Genomic DNA, 14,159 nt, shown 5'->3' with positions numbered 1-14,159 from the left:
CACTGACGGCTATATGTTGTTCTTACAACACACATAGGTCTCACAGGTATAATGTTGGTCGAAAGAAGACAAAGAGTACATACTGAATTATTTCATTTATATCAAGGTCAAGAACAATCTAATTTGTGATGATAGAGGTGAGAATTACACTTATCTTTGGGAGCTATTGATTGGAAAGGGGCGTAAGGGAGCCCTCTGGGGTATTGATAATGTTCTTTTATCTGGGTGGTGGTTTCATCAGTGTATACATATGTAAAATTCATGGGAGCATATGTGTTTTGTCTGTTATATTTCAGTGTTTAAAAAAAATTTTAAGAATTTTTTTAAAGGCAATAGGAAATCATTGAAATGTTTAAAATAGTTTAATGACATGATCCGATTTACTTTTAACAAAATAGGTTTTGTGTAACAACAGACTAGCAGGGGGCAGGAGCAGAAGCCAGAAGAGCAGTGAAGAGGCCATTGCATGGGCCCAGGCAAGGAGTGAGGGTTGCTCAGACTAGAACCATAAAAGCAGAAATGGAGACAAGAGGATTCATTGGAGGGCAGGATCTGCTCTCAAATGTAGGTGCAGGATTTGCAGGATATAGAGAACCAGAGGAACGTGTCAAGAATTATCTTTCTGGGCCCTAGCCGGTTTGGCTCAGTGGATAGAGCATCAGCCTGCAGACTCAAGGGTCCCAGGTTCGATTCTGGTCAAGGGCATGTACCTTGGTTGCGGGCACATTCCCAGTAGGGAGTGTGCAGGAGGCAGCTGATCGATGTTTCTAACTCTCTACCCCTCTCCCTTCCTCTCTGTAAAAAAATCAATGAAATATATATATATTTTAAAAAAAGAATTATCTTTCTGGGTTTCCACCATAGGAAATGGAAGACAAATAGCAGAGGAATGCCTGGAAAGAAAATGACTAAACTTTGGGGAGTAGAGATTTTGTAAAAGAGCAATTGGGAGAGGTCTAAGGGATTCCTTACTTGGGAGGCGAGGTCTGGCGGTAACAGCTGAGACAGGGCCTGAGAAAGGGGTTCCGGAGTACAGATTTACATATAGGTCGGGGTGTTTGGGATTAAGATGCGCAGAGGAGAGGCGGGAGCTTAGCCTCCAGAGAGGTGAGGTGATTCTAGGGACGCGAGAAGTCGCTAAGGAATGCTCTCGGCGATGGGGCAGACCCGTAGGCACTAACGGGACACGGTACCAGAGTGGCAGGACGAGGGTGCTCGCTAGGACCCGCCCAGGAGGCTTGGAAATGGCGGGACGAGGAATGCAGGGACTGAGGACCGGCTCCGCCTCCACCCCGGGGCGGAACCAATTGTGACGGCGGCGAGGTTTCCGGCCGGCACTACAAAGGTGCACACGGGGAGGGGGGGCGGCGTGCGCCGTCGTGACGCGGCCGCGCGGGAGTGGCAGGGCCGAGGCAGCGACGGCGGCGGCCAGACTAAGAGGCGGTAGAACGACCACGGCCCTCTACCCCGACCACCATGAGCACCAAACAGGTCACTTGCAGGTTAGTTTGCGGCTCTGCGGGGGTCCCGGAGCGCCGGGCCGTTTGGGGCGTCTCCCCCGGGTCCTGGGCGACGAGTGCGCGCTCGTGCAGCCGCCGGGGAAACTGAGGCTGGAGCGGATTCGTGGGAAGTGGCTCAGCTCACCGTCCGGCGTTTCTAGGTGGAGCTAGCGCTGGGCCCGAGCCGGGGACCCGGCGGTGTGTGGCCGTGTTTCGTGACCGAGCCCCGGGAGGAGGCCAGCGCCGGGGCCGAGCTGGCGTTGGCAGCGTGGCCCCTGTGGGCTGGAAGGACGTGCGAGCCAGGGGCGTGCGGGGTGCCGGGGCCTGGGAGGAGGGCCCTTGGGACTTCCCGCCGAGCAGGAAAAGGAGGTTTGGGTTCGAGGACGGGTACGCGAAAAGGTCGCTGACAAAAGGGGATGCGACACAGGAGTGGGTGGTTAAGCGGTGATGAGGGCCTCGAAGAAGCTGAGGCCCGAAAGCGGCCTTGGTTTTCTGAGCATTCGAAGAACTCCGACCGAAACTTACAGAAAATAAGCAAGTGAGCACTGTTGTTCGCAGAAATAACAGTAGGTAGTTTTTTTGAAAGTTGAAGTGCTCCTCATATTTCCAAGTCCTTGATATTCATTGTCTTTAGACTTCACAATAACAATATTAGGAAAAGATTAATTCCATTTTACAGTGCAGGAAGCAGACTGAAAGAGGTTAAGTGATACTCATACTGAGACAACCCATTTACGTGGAGAAATAACAACGGTAATGGGTGAATGGTTGTAGAAAATTCGGAACCGGATGAAATAGGAATAGTTTGGTTGTGTAACGCCGTGATTTCTTGGTAAGCTTGTGCGTTCGTTACCAGTATTGGGATCCTTCTCCTGCTGAACTGGTACTTGGAAAGTACAAATTTTACTTTAATAACTGTTTTCAATTAAACCTGTTTGGGAAACATTGCTAAAAAAAGAATGCTAGTTTGATTACGTAATAAACTGTTCATTTAAGTATCATTTATATTGATATTTCTCTTCTTTAGTATGAATAATTGAGAAGTGACTGAAAACATTTCCCTTTTAGCATTAGTGTATAATTAACTGTTCAATTTAACCAAGGCCCAGCTGATTTATGTTAAGCAGTGGTCAGAGATTTGCACTTAGTGTCTCTAGGAAAGACTTGTGCTAGGTTATTTGTACTAGAAAGTCTTTTGTGAAGACGTGTTTATTTTTATTTGTATAAAGTTTCCCCAGTGAACTTAAAATTAAAAGGCCTTTTCAGAGTGAGCGGCAATACACATTTATTTGAGATTTCAAAAAAAGAAGAATGTCTCTTCGGGGAATCACTGATTGCGGCAGAAACCCACGCAGTGTTTTAGTTAGGAAACAAAGTAAAGGGGTATTTAGGAGAAAGTGAAGGGGAACAATTACATCTATGGAAGGAAGGCATTTCTGTTGATGCAGGTAAGCTAACATTGTGATGCTAATTCTAACTCGTGTTTTTAATGTTAAGTCCTTAGGCACATCTGCTTTCTTGTTTTCCTTGCAAAGGGTTTTTTGGGGCACGTGTTGCGTTAGGCCCAGTAAAGGTTAGTTTGCCGTGTTTTAACATTACAAAGGCTTGAGGCATAAGACTTGCATGGCCGTCCCTGTGGGCTGGCAGCTCCAGCTCTAGTTTAATGTGACTGTTTATATTTTTACATCCCTGTTGGAGCAATTTCTTAGTCATGGTGGACTAAAGCAGATTCTGGCTACTGCTTCTAAATGGGTTCACAAACAAGTGCACATTTATACAATGTTTTATAATCGAATCTCGACTCTGGGTAGTATCTAATTTTACGGATACCGAAATCTTATGCTCAGAAAGACTTGAGACTTGCCCCAAACTTCACATCTAATTGCAGGAATAAGAGCTTAAATCAGCATCATCTTAGTTATTTTCTGTACCAGGAGATGGCCTGACCTGAAAGCTTTAGGCTTTGTTTGCCAAACAGGGGCATCCTGCAGGATGTTGCATGTAAACTAAGAGTGAGTTGGAATGTTGGGAAGGGATCACTTCTGTTTAAATACAGTCCGATTCTGTTGGGTGGGGCTTACAACATGCTGAGTGCTCTACCAGCCGTATTGCTTATAGTCCAGCAACCAGGACTATTCCATAGATTGTGAATCTGAGCCTCAACATTGAAATGATTACCCAGTGTCATTCAGCTTCCAAGTGGCAGAGCTGTGGCATCAGAGTCCATGTTCTTGCAGACTATATGGCCTCCAAGTAAGTTTTAGAAATGCTAAATGAAAGTTTCTTTCCTGCAGGACTTTTCAAAGCTTTTAATATGTTCATATGAAAGGAAAACATAGGCAAAAACCTACAGAAAGTTCACTTGCCAAAGGGGGTGAAGGAATCAGCCCTCATAAAGACTGAACATATATTTAAATGGAAAAAAAACCTGCAGTATTACCAAGAGTTCCAAGTTTACATTAGTGTGTTCATGGTGGAAAAGCCTTTCTCGCTTTATTATCTTATTCACTAAAGTCCTTTTTATTTTTATTTTTTAGTTGAGAGAGAAACATCAATTTGTTGTTCCACTTATTTATGCATTAATTGGTTGATTCCTGTGTGTGCCCTGATTGGGGATCAAACCCACAACCTTGGTGTATCAGGATGACGCTCTAACCAACTAAGCTACCTGAACACTAAAGTCTTATCTCTAGACATTAGTAACTTACAGGAAATGTTCAAGGTATGATTTATTTGGAGGACAGACTTAGAACAGGTTTCTTGGGTTTGTCTTAGGGTGCAAAGTATTTTTTGTGGCTTGTTTTCCTGACTGGAATGTGATGTACATGCTTACTCTGAATGGCAGCAGGACAAAGGGTTAAGTTTGCTTCCATTCTAGTAGGTATTATATCTCTCCAAGAGATGGATATGAAGTCCTAGGATTCCCAAATTTAATGACAAAGACTCTCTAAATGTTTATTGTCTGGAATGGCAGCTCATACCGTTTTGTTATTCAACTCTCCTTCCTAACCATCTCCTATGTCTTCCAATCTTGTCTTCAAAGTACTGTTGCAGGCCTTTATTATAGGTTGGTAACCAATTTTTTTGTCTTCCTCAGGTTCCTCTGTCTTAATACTATTAAACAATCTAGAAATTTCAGTTTCCTGAGAGAGTCAAAACTAAGAGTTTTTCATTCTTTGAAAGTCACAAAACATGACCAGTAAGTGGTAGGAAGAATGTGAGCTCCAGAGTTGGGGTAGTTCTGGATTCTGATCCTGATACCACCTGTGCCACAGTTTCCTCATCTGTAAAATGGGAATAGTAATGCCTAACCAGCAGAGTTGGTTAAAATACTAAATAATAACAACAAACTATCTTGGAGCATTTATGATGTGTTAGGATAAGCAATCACATGCATTGTCTCAGCTAAATCTCACAGTAGTCTGTAACAGCAGTCTATGAAGTACAATTATTATAATCATACTGGTAGCCCAGTGCTTGGATTTGTGCACATTGAAAGGAAATTAGAAGAAATATTATAATATTGCTGTTCGCCCTTTCTCTATAATAGAAGTGTCAGAGATGAAAGAAAATTAGTAAATATATATGAAAATAATATATAAATTGATTAATAAATAAACAATAACATGATATAACAACAACAAAGGCACGATATAAAAACAACAAAAACATGATATAAAAACAATGTAACCCACGGCCAAAGGTGGAATCGTGCGGCCCAGCGAGGAATCAGGCTCTTTCCTCTCTGGTTCCGGGGTGTGTCACCTGAGAACCACCGCTGTGTCACTGCAGCTCGGCAGCTTGGCAGCTCCTGCGTTGAGCGTCTGCCCCCTGGTGGTCAGTGCGCATCATGTACCGGCCAGTCGGAAGGTCACTTAGCTTTTTATATATATAGATTGCAGATGGGTAAATTGAGGCTTGGAGATTTAAATAATTTGCTTTAGGTCACATAGCAAGCTGTCTGACTTCAGAGTCTTCACTTAACCACTACACTGTATTTCATCCCCACTTCCAGTACATTTATTTCAAGCCTATTACCATGCCTAGCATTAGCTAGCTTCTTTTCTCCTTGACAGATCTGTTGTTACAAGTAGGAGAGCCAGAAATTTTAAGCCTGGAAAAATGTGTAGGAAAATATAAAGGAAGGTGACAGAGAATATAAATTACCCATATACTTGGAGATGATTTGCAAAAGTGTTCTGCTACAGACAGGCAACAGACAGGCACCATTGAAAGGCCTTCAAGAAACCAGATTGATTCTGTTTTTTCAGTCCTCAGCAACAGTTAGAATTATTGGTGGTTTTGTGGCTAAGAGTGAGCTGATATACTTTGCAACATATACCAGTAATAGCCATACTGTCTGAAACAGTCTTTTTTTTTTATATTTTATTGAGTTTTTACAGAGAGGAAGAGAGAGAGAGATAGAGAGTTAGAAACATCGATGAGAGAGAAACATCGATCAGCTGCCTCTTGCACACCCCCTACTGGGGATGTGCCCGCAACCAAGGTACATGCCCTTGACCGGAATCGAACCTGGGACCCTTCAGTCCGCAGGCCGACGCTCTATCCACTGAGCCAAACCAGTTTCGGCTGAAACAGTCTTGAAGTCACCCACAATAGCAGACCCCTTTGGAGTGTTCCCCAGAAAGAATCTCCCTACGTTTTTTTAAGTCTCCAGCTATGTACTTCCCAGCCCTTGTACTACTCGTCCCCCCCCCCCCCACACACACACACAGACACACATTATCTGCCCCAATTCATGTCTAAGAAGGTATAAGGGATAGATGGTTTGGCCATCAGGAAGGGTGGACAATTGGAAATTCACTACAAGGTATGAGAGTCCTGGATTAAGTTGAATACAACAAATGGGAGGAATGGCTATAAGTGGTTGACAAGGATGCCCCAGAGGTCAGGCAGGATGTATTCAAGGTAGTTTGTGTTTGTCACTGGGGAGTGGAAATGGAGACATGCTACAAAAATAAGACTGGGCTTGCATAACACTCACCTTTCTTGAAGGTAGTGATGTTGGTCTAGAAGTTATTTTTGAATCTCTTTAAATTTGAGCTCGTTCACTTAGCGAAGTGAAATGGCTGCGCAGAGTCACCAGCTTATAAGTGGCAAAACTAACTAAAAGCTCTGGTTGGTGGTTAAATATTTGTTTTCTTAATGGCAAAGATAATTAGTGAATGCAATTTGGAAGGCAGATTTTCTGAATATGACTTACTACAGGCCCAGTGCACGAAATACATGCACTCGGGGAGGGGGTGGTTCCCTCATCCCAGCCTGCGCCCTCTCACAGTTCAGGAGCCCTCGGGGGATGTCCGACTGACGGCTTAGGCCCGCTCCCCTAAGCCGTTAACCAGACATCCTTAGTGCTGCTGCACTGGCCAGCCATGAGCCGGCTTCTGGCTGAACAACGCTCCCCTGTGGAAGTGCACTGACCACCAGGGGGCAGCTCCTGCATTGAGGTCTGCCCCCTGGTGGTCAGTGCGCATCATAACGACCAGTCTTCCCCCATGGTTCTGCTGTTAGGGTCAATTTGTATATTACCCTCTTATTATATAGGATGGGATGTGGTTGTAGAATTATAAAAGGCATCCTTGTATGACCCATGTAAAAAATCTTTTCTCTTACATGCCTGGTTAACAGTATCTGGTAGAGGACTTCTGGCCATCTCCTACCCTGTTTTTTGTTTGTTTGTTTTCAGGAAATATTCTTGTCTAGTTTCTCCAAAAGAAACCATTAATGAAGTATTTGTTAGATCTCACTTTTGTGCATCTGTTTGTATAGCCACTTTGAGCCTGATCTCTTCCATTATTTGAGCTTACTAATACTGATAATTCTTTGTCATTCAGATGTGGCTCTTGGCACTGATTTTTTTTTTTAACTTTTATACCTTCAAAGATCTTGAAATAGTATTTCAGTCTTGATTTTGAATAGCATTTTTTTTTCAGAAAGAATTATCAAACTATTTAGAAGTGTAATACACTTGTGTGTCCAGGATTTTCAAGACAACCCGTACTTCTGGAGGTAGGCTAGAAAGACCCACAATATTCAGCATATAGTTGTACTCAGGGCTAAGACTTATTACAGTGATGTAGTAAGGAGTCACAGCTGGATCACAAGGGGTAAAGACACAGACAGCATCTGTAGGAACCCATGTGCAGACTTCCTACCTTCACTCTCTTCCATGACAGGTCACATAGCATATTTTTCCCCCAGCAGTAAAAATGCTGCAACATGTCCTGGGAAACCCATTAGGGATTCATTGTCCAAACTAATCACCCTCTATTTATCATCTACCAAAATTCTAGACTCCCAGAAGGAAAGCAGATGTTCAGCATAAGCCACATTATACAGTTAAGACACAGTGAACAGTCTTATCACTTAGGGAAATTTTATATCACTGTAGAGAACTGTTTACCAGCCTCATTCCAGATTCTAGGCAGGGGCCAGCATGCCTTTCTAAGGATAGCAGGCTCAGACCTGCTCTGTTAACTCTTTTCTGCACACTTCAAGTCAGCATCCTCTCTAATAAAATGGTAATATGCAAATTAACCATCACTCCGCTACATAAGTCACACCCACCAGCCAATCAGGGCGAGTATGCAAATTAATCCCAATCCAAGATGGCTACAGCCACAGAGAGCAAGGTTTCCTAGGTAACAGAGTAAGCCAAGTTTTGCATAGCCGTTGCAGGCCTAAGCCTCCACTCAAGCTACAAAGTTTCAATTATAGAAGGTAAACAAATTCAAACAAATGGCAGCAGAATGGAGCTTGAGAGAGCAGGCCAGGGTTGCCGGCGGCAACAGGGGAAGCAAAGCTTTCCGCACACCCTGGCTGGGCTCACCCGCTTAAGGCAACAAAGTTTCAATTGTAGAAGGTGAATTAACTGCCACAGAAATGGCTGCCGCCCCGGAGGGAACAGCAGGCTTGGCTCCGCTCCAGGCTACAAAGTTTCAATTGTAGAAGGAAAATAAATTCCAGATACCAGGGCCTCTGCTTGGGTTGCCAGGGGGCGTGGCCAGCCTGCAAACCACCACAGGCCCCTTGCTCAGGCCGCCCCACACCCCAAGGGAACCCCCACCCTTATCTGTGACACCCTTCAGGGCAAACCAGCTGGCCCCCACCCGTGCACCAGGCCTCTATCCTATCTAATAAAAGAGTAATATACAGATTGATCATCACTGCAACACACAATATAGCTGCCCCCATGTGGTCAAAGATCCTGCCCCCATGTGGACACAAGATGGCCACCACAAGATGGCCAGCAGGAGAGGGCAGTTAGGAGGCACCCGGCCTGCAAGGGAGGGCAGTTGAGAGGGACCAGGCTTGCAAGGGAGGGCAGTTGGAGGTGATCAACCCTGCAGGAGAAGGCAGTTAGGGGTGACCAGGCTGGCAGAGGAGGGAAGTTGGGGGCAAACAGGCTGGCAGGGGAGCAGTTAAGCATCAACCAGGCTGGCAGCAGAGTGGTTAGGGGCAATCAGGAAGGCAGGGAGGCAGGCAGTTGGGAGTCAGCAGTCCTGGATTGTGAGAGGGATGTCCGACTGCCCGTTTAGGCCCGATCCCACCAGGAGTCCCAGATTGGAGAGGGTACAGGCTGGGCTGAGGGACAACCCCCTGCCGTGCACAAATTTCGTGCACCAGGCTTCTAGTTGTGAATGACAAGATCTCTTTGGTATAAGCCTTTTTAAATAAAGCTCCTGCTAAGTTTCTTTTTAAAAATTTTTAATGTTTCAATTACAGTTAATGTACAATATTATATTAGTTTCAGGGGTACACCATAGTGATTAGATATTTACGTAACTTACAGAGTGATCCACCTGATTAGTACCCATTTGACACCATACATAGTTATTACAATATTATTGACTATATTTCCTACACTGTACTTTACCATCCCTGTGACTATTTCTATACTTGCTTTTTTTATAACTCTTAATCCCTTCATTTTTAAAAAAATATATATTTTATTGATTTTTTACCGAGAGGAAGGGAGAGGGATAGAGAGTTAGAAACATCGACGAGAGAGAGACATCGATCAGCTGCCTCCCGCACACCTCCCACGGGGGATGTGCCCACAACCAAGGCACATGCCCTTGACCGGAATCGAACCTGAGACCCTTCAGTCCGCAGGCTGGCGCTCTATCCACTGAGCCAAACCGGTTTCGGCCCTTCATTTTTTTAATCATCCCCCTAACCCCTTCCATCTGGCGACCATCAGTTTGTTTTCTGTATCCATGACGTTTATTTTATTTTTTATGCTCCATATATGAAATCATATGGTATTTGTCATTCTCTGTCTGGCTTATTTCACTTAGCATAATACTCTCTAGGTCCATCTTAAGTTGTCACAAATGGCAAGATTTCTCTTTTTTTATAGCTGTGTAATATTCCATTATATATATGTACCAGTCTTCTTTATTCATTCGCCTATTGATGGACACTTAGGTTGCTCCCATATCTTGGCTATCCTATATAATAAAAGCCTAATATGCTAAGTGTCTGTTCATCCGTTCAATCAAAGGATAATATGCTAATGACTAGAGGCCCAGTGCACAAAAATTCGTGCACTCGGGGCGGGGGCGGTCCCTCAGCCCGGCCTGTGCCCTCTCGCAGTCCAGGACCCCTTGGGGGATGTCCGCCTGCTGGTTTAAGCCTGCTTCCCACAGGGGAGCAGTCAGACATCCCTCTTGCAGTCCGGGAGCCCTTGCTCCTTCCCACCCGCCTGCTCGCTGCTTCTTACCGCTTGGCTCACTGCTCCTTAGCACTGCCTCGGAGGCAGGAGAGGCTCCTGCCACTGCTGCTGCGCTTGCCTGGCTTCTGGCTGAGCAGTGCTCCCCCTGTGGGAGCTCACTGACCACGAGGGGGCAGCTCCTGCAATGAGCATCTGCCCCCTGGTGGTCAGTGCACATCATAGCGGCCGGTCATTCTGCTGTTCGGTCGATTTGCATATTACCCTTTTATTATATAGGACTAGAGGCCCAGTGCATGATTGAATCATGCATGTGTAGGGTCCCCTACACGCTTTTGCTTTCGATCGTGGGGGAGCTGGGTGCCTGTCCGCTGGTGCCGGAGCAGACAGGCACCCAGCTCCCCCACTTTTGATGGTCCGCGGCAGGACGTGAGCTCGCTGCCCCAGAGGCCCCTTCTGTTCCGCAGCACAGCCATGGCGCAGACGCTGAGCTCGTGCCGCCGCTGGCGACGCGAGCTCAGCGTCCCGCTGGCCCAATCCGCTACCCCGGCCACCCTGAGTCCCGCCCCCTGCGCCTCTCACTGGCCCAATCGTGGGCGTAGCGGAGTGATGGTAATTTACATATTACCATTTTATTAGGTAGAATATGCTAAGGCCACTCAACCACACGCTATGACATGCACTGACCACCAGGGGGCAGACAGTAGACCAGTCACTATGACGTGCACTGACCACCAGGGGGCAGATGCTCTGATTAGCTTGCTGCTGGGGTCCGGCTGATCGGGACTGAGTGAGACAGGCTGGATATGCCCTGGAGCCCTCCTGCAGTCCCTCTCCGGCTGGCTAACCTCCTGCGTCCCTCCCTGGCCCTGATCATGCACCTGTGGGGTCTCTCAGCCTGGCCTGCGCCCTCTCGTAATCCGGGACCCCTTGTGGAATGTCAGAGAGCCGGTTTTGGCCTGATCCTGGCCTGATCCTGCAGGCCAGGCCAAGGAACCCCACTGGTGCATGAATTCGTGCACCGGGCCTCTAGTGGTAAATAATGCTGTAGTGAACATAAAGGTACATAAGTCTTTCAAGTTGGTGTTTGGATTTCTTCAGATAAATACCCAGAGGTGGAATTGCTGGGTCATGTGGTAGTTCTATTTTTAATTTGTTGAGGAAACTCCATACTATTTTCCATAATGGCTACACCAATTTGCAATCCCATAACAGTGCAGGAGGGTTCCCTTTTCTCCTCACCCTCACCACCACTTGTTGTTTGATGATTTATTGATGATAGCCATTCTGACAGGTCTGAGGGGATATGTAATTGTAGTGTGTGTTTTTTTCATTTTTTTATTAAGGTATTATATGTGTACATATCTTACCATTGCCCCCCCCACCCCTCTCCCAAACATGCCCTCACCCCCCAGAGTTTTGTGTCTATTGGTTATGCTTATATGTATGCATACAAGTCCTTCGGTTGATCTCTTATCTCCCCCACCTCTCCCTAACCTTCCCGCTGTAATTTGACAGTCTGTTTGATGCTTTACTGTCTCTGTATCTTTTTGTTCAACAGTTTATAATTTTCTTTATTATCCATGAATGAGTGAGATCATGTGGTATTTTCCTTCATTGACTGGCTTATTTCACTTAGCATAATGTTCTCCAATTCCATCCAGGTTGCTGTGAATGGTAAGAATTCCTTCTTTTTTATGGCAGCATAGTATTCCATTGTGTAGATGTACCATAGTTTTCTGATCCAGTCATCTGCTGACGGGCACCTAGGCTGTTTCCAAATCTTAGCTATTGTAGATTGTGTTACTATGAACATAGGGGTGCATATATCCTTTCTTATTGGTGTTTCCAGTTTCTTAGGATATATTCCTAGGAGTGGGATTACTGGGTCAAATGGGAGTTCCATTTTCAATTTTTTGAGGAAACTCCATACTGTTCTCCACAGTGGCTGCACCAGTCTGCATTCCCACCAGCAGTGCACGAGGGTTCCTTTTTCTCTGCATCCTCGCCAACACTTGTCGTTTGTTGATTTGTTGATGATAGCCATTCTGGCCGGTGTGAGATGGTACCGCATTGTCGTTTTGATTTGCATCTCTTGGATAATTAGTGACTTTGAGCATGTTTTCATGTGTCTCTTGGCCTTCCGTCTTCTTTTGAAAAGATTCTATTTAGTTCCATTGCCCATTTTTTTATTGGATCATTTATCTTCCTATTATTAAGTTGTATAAGCTGCCTGTAGACGTTGGAGATTAAACCTTTATCAGTGATAACATTTACAAATACGTTCTCCCATACAGTGGGATTTCTTGTTGTTTTGTTGATAGTTTCTTTTGCTGTAAAAAAGCTTTTTATTTTGATGTAGTCCCATTTGTTTATTTTCTCTTTAGCTTCCATTGCCCTAAGGGCAGTATCAGTGAAGAAGTTCTTTCGTCATATGTCTGCGATTTTGCTGCCTGTGGATTCCTCTAGTATTTTTATGGTTTCCCGTCTTATGTTTAAGTCCTGTATCCATTTTGAGTTTATTTTTGTGTATGGTGTAAGTTGGTGATCTAGTTTCATTTTTTTGCATGTATCTGTCCAATTTTCCCAACACCATTTATTGAAGAGACTGTCTTGACTCCATTGTATGTTCATGCCTCCTTTATCAAATATTAATTGAGCATAGTGGTTTGGGTCAATATCTGGATTCTCTATTTTGTTCCATTGATCTATATGTCTGTTCTTGTGCCAGTACCAGGCTGTTTTGAGAACAGTGGCTTTGTAATACAGCTTGAAATCTGGTATTGAGATCCCTCCTACTTTATTCTTCTTTCTCAGGATTGCTGTGGCTATTTGGGGTCTTTTTTTTATTCCAGATGAATTTTTGGAGAGTTCTTTCTAGGTCTGTGAAATATGCCGTTGGTATTTTAATGGGGAGTGCATTGAATCTATAGATTGCTTTGGGTAGTATGGACATTTTAATGATGTTGATTCTACCATCCATGAACATGGTATGTTCTTTCATCTGTTTACGTCTTCCTCTATCTCTTTTTTCAGTGTCCTGAAGTTTTCCACGTATAGGTCTTTTACCTCCTTATTTAAGTTTATTCCTAGATATCTTAATTTTTTTGATGCGATGGTAAATGGGATTGCTTTTTTAGTCTCTCTTTCTGTAAGTTCACTATTGATGTATATAAATGCCATAGATTTCTTTTTTTTATATATATTTTATTGATTTTTTACAGAGAGGAAGGGAAAGGGATAGAGAGTTAGAAACATCGATGAGAGAGAAACATCGACCAGCTGCCTCCTGCACACCCCCCACTGGGGATGTGCCTGCAACCAAGGCACATGCCCCTGACCGGAATCAAACCCGGGACCCTTCAGTCCGCAGACCGACGCTCTATCCACTGAGCCAAACCAGTTTCGGCTGCCATAGATTACTTGACATTAATTTTGTATCCTGCTACATTGCCGAATTCATTTATTAAGTCTATTAGTTTTTTGATGGAGTCTTTCGGGTTTTTTATGTACATATCATGTCATCTGCAAATAAGGACAGTTTTACTTCTTCTTTTCCAATTTGGATGCCTTTTATTTCTTCTTGTCTAATTGCAATGGCTAATACTTCCAGTACTATGTCAAACAGGAGTGGTGAGAGTGGGCATCCCTGTCTTGTTCCTGTTCTTAGGGGAAATGGTTTTAGTTTTTGCCCATTAAGTATGATGTTTGCTGTGGGTTTATCGTATGTAGCTTTTATTATATTGAGGTATGATCCTTCTATTCCCACCATGTTGAGAGTTTTTATCAAGAAAGTTGGATTTTGTCAAATGCTTTTTCTGCATCAATTGATATGACTGATTTTTAAAAAATATATATATTTTATTGATTTTTTACAGAGAGGAAGGGAGAGAGATAGAGAGTTAGAAACATCGATGAGAGAGAAACATCAACCAGCTGCCTCCCGCACACCCCCCACTGGGGAT

The 14,159-nt window shown here is 44.5% G+C and overlaps 1 protein-coding gene across 1 annotated transcript in view; it reads left to right on the top strand.

Annotated features, from left to right (window-relative positions):
- The first annotated feature begins 1,365 nt into the window (after nt 1-1,365).
- Nucleotides 1,366-14,159, top strand: part of MKRN2 (makorin ring finger protein 2) — a 44,171-nt gene continuing 31,377 nt past the window's right edge. Inside the window, exon 1 of the mRNA XM_079794480.1 lies at nt 1,366-1,502. Within this exon, the coding sequence (XP_079650606.1) occupies nt 1,477-1,502 (26 nt within the window). The 5' untranslated portion in view covers nt 1,366-1,476. The remainder of the gene's footprint in view (nt 1,503-14,159) is intronic.

This window comes from Cnephaeus nilssonii, assembly GCF_951640355.1.
Source record: "Cnephaeus nilssonii genome assembly, chromosome: 17".
In the NCBI taxonomy this organism is placed as follows: Eukaryota; Metazoa; Chordata; class Mammalia; order Chiroptera; family Vespertilionidae; genus Cnephaeus; species Cnephaeus nilssonii.
Note: the sequence above shows the minus strand (reverse complement) of the source record. Positions and strands in the feature narration are given on the sequence as shown.